The 2,656-nt window shown below is 43.6% G+C and overlaps 1 protein-coding gene across 1 annotated transcript in view; it reads left to right on the forward strand.

The window, feature by feature from the left end:
- LOC119302004 overlaps positions 1-2,051 on the forward strand; it is a 9,429-nt gene extending 7,378 nt beyond the window's left edge. The window contains exons 8-12 of the mRNA XM_037579013.1: positions 1,025-1,099; positions 1,189-1,221; positions 1,305-1,385; positions 1,472-1,531; positions 1,623-2,051. Coding sequence (XP_037434910.1) covers positions 1,025-1,099; positions 1,189-1,221; positions 1,305-1,385; positions 1,472-1,531; positions 1,623-1,799 — 426 coding nt within the window. The 3' untranslated portion in view covers positions 1,800-2,051. The remainder of the gene's footprint in view (positions 1-1,024; positions 1,100-1,188; positions 1,222-1,304; positions 1,386-1,471; positions 1,532-1,622) is intronic.
- The last annotated feature ends 605 nt before the right edge of the window (positions 2,052-2,656 follow it).

Below are 2,656 nucleotides of genomic sequence, written 5' to 3' on the forward strand. Positions count from 1 at the left end.
AGGGCGCGGCTGGGGCGAGGCCAGGGCGCGGCCTGGGCGCAGCCGGGCGGGGAGGGCGCGGCCTAGTCGTGGGTGAGCTCGGCGGGCGCGGGCAGGGGCTGCCGGGCGTGGAGAAGGTGGCCGGCGACGATGAAGGAGATGGCCGGCGACGGGGAAGCTAGGCACGGAGCTGCAGCGTGCGGGAAAGGAAGAGGAACCTCGCAACTGATACCATGTTGGATAAGTGAGCAACTGACTTCACAGGAGGGCCAAAGGCCAGTACATATACATGTGTATGGTAAAGTGCAAGAGACCCCTTATACAATAGGGATAAATCGAAAAGGGGTATACATATCTAACAGTACAAACTGAACTAATTCCCTAAAACAAAGCTGCAACTAATATGGCCGATTTTGACTACGGAGCAAGCACAAGTGGCGTGCCGCTTGCATCCCTGACGCCATCACATAACAACATACGAGTACTAGTCGTGGCCTGCTTGTGATTGTTTTTGTTGTTAATGTTCAATAATCCATGGTCATATACTGGCTGGCATGTCAAGATTGGCTCAAAACCAGAAACTGTGCAACACTTAAATAACTGGTTAAAGGGAATACACTAGTCTGGTGCACATGCTGGCTCTGCTTACAACCATTAACTGCAGCGTACTCGAGTACTTTTTCCATATACCATAAAATATTGATGTGTAGAATAATAATACGTATGAACACAAGCATAACCAGAGTGATCTTCCTAAATGGTCTATGAAGACTCTGATTGTGTTTATTATGGCTTTCTGATAAGCCGTTGCTAGTCTTTGATTTGCGTGCATGGAGCACATAGTTTTCCAGCCTTTTTCTTCATTTTTTCTGTAAGAGCACCAAAGATGTACTCTGCTGTCTGTTCTTTTCAATGTTGCAAAAGCTGTTAAGTTAATGTGTTTAGTATGTACATGCTGTATATACTTGTAATGCCATGCTATCCTATGAAAATTCAGTTTTCTTCTCAGTTCAAGCATTCATGTTGTTCTGTTCAATATGCGCAGGTCACTGATGTTAAAACTGACCTGTCCCAAATTGGCTTTGATGTTGAAGCAATTCAACAGATGGTAGCTGGACTGGTGAGTCTGAGCATCCTGGAACCCTTGCACATGAACTTTTGCTCGAAGTCTATTTGATTGTTCTGACTTCGTTTGTGTACGATTATCAGGAAGAGAAGATTGAGTTGCTTGACAATAAACAGGTGACCAACATACTCACGAGTCTCTGAGTCTTGGCATGCTGAAATTCTGTTTGTCCTACTAACCTCTTATATTTTAATGGCAGGATGCGGCTAATGCTGGTATATGGTATCTCTGCCGAATGGCAGGAGGTATAAAAGAGGGAATAAATGCCAAGTTTTTCCAAGTAAGCAGATAATTGATACCCGTACATGATCTTCGTATTGATTGAGCTATCTTCGTGATGATTCATACCTGTTCTTCTTTCCACAGGAAGCGGATGAAAAACTCAAGCTCTTAGACCTTGCTCAAACTGAAAAGAAGCCAGTGAAGGTAATGCCCTTTTCTCATATAGTTGCCCTCCTTCCAGGCGATTCTAGTTTATCGATGCAAAATCACAAACTTGATGGTGTGCATGCTACAGGGTCTCGAATTGTTTCTGGAGAGCACCAAGGAGGTAAAGGCACTCGACTCCAAGCCAAAGACCATCATGCAGAACGACGTCAAGAAACCGACGAAAACGTTCGACGTGCCCATAAAAAGCGCTGCGGTGCACAGGTCAAACAGGTTCTTAATTCGTAAAGAAGGCCTCGCGCTGTGATTGACGCGGATCGCCTCGTGGTGTACATTGCGTTCTTGGTTGCTTTGTTTGATAGAAAAAATATAGAAGAAGAATAACCTGCATCCCATGTGGTGATTTTCCAGGATAGACAGGTTGATACGTCTGAAGGCAATTTGTATTCGTTTCTTTGTATTTTTGCGTCATTTCATGTTTGGTCTGAAGTTGTTCGCTTGTAAACAAGTGACATAAAGGAATAAATAATTAAAACACGTTTCACATTCTTACATCTTACATATATTCCCCGTTGTCTTGCTGCGACACGTGCATGCATGAAATGAGCGGACTTGCCTTTTCTCTTCGTATGTAGTCCATATTAAAATCTCTAAAAGGGCTTGTATTTAGGAATGGATGGAGTATATGGAATAATCAGATGAGCAGTGACTCGCAAAGTTGCACGAACCAGGGGCACTCCGCAGAAGAAGACGCGGCGCACTGAAGCTGGAAATCACCTTGAATTGTATACGACATTGGTTTCGTTTTGAATAATGAACCGAAGTTCTTAATTTTTGAGAATATATATGAATGCTAATAATAAAGGGTCCTGATAACGCTCACATGTGTGACATATTAGACATTCGTCCACATAACAAATACTATTCATCCCCACCCTGTGCGTGTGATATGAAGCAAATCTGCCCACACGTCCTGGCGCAACTACGTTAGGTACACATGGGATGACGATTTAGTTGCCATCCGGATGGCAGATGTAGTTATCCGGGGTGACAAATGTAGTTGTAAAAGCATAGCAACTCTCTATTTTGATTAACTATAGTTGGCATATCTAGTTTATGATAGTTGCCGCGTGTAATCAAACCATAGTTGCCGTGTGTGATTAA

The sequence above is a fragment of the Triticum dicoccoides genome, chromosome 5A (genome assembly GCF_002162155.2).
Source record: "Triticum dicoccoides isolate Atlit2015 ecotype Zavitan chromosome 5A, WEW_v2.0, whole genome shotgun sequence".
Taxonomy (NCBI): Eukaryota; Viridiplantae; Streptophyta; class Magnoliopsida; order Poales; family Poaceae; genus Triticum; species Triticum dicoccoides.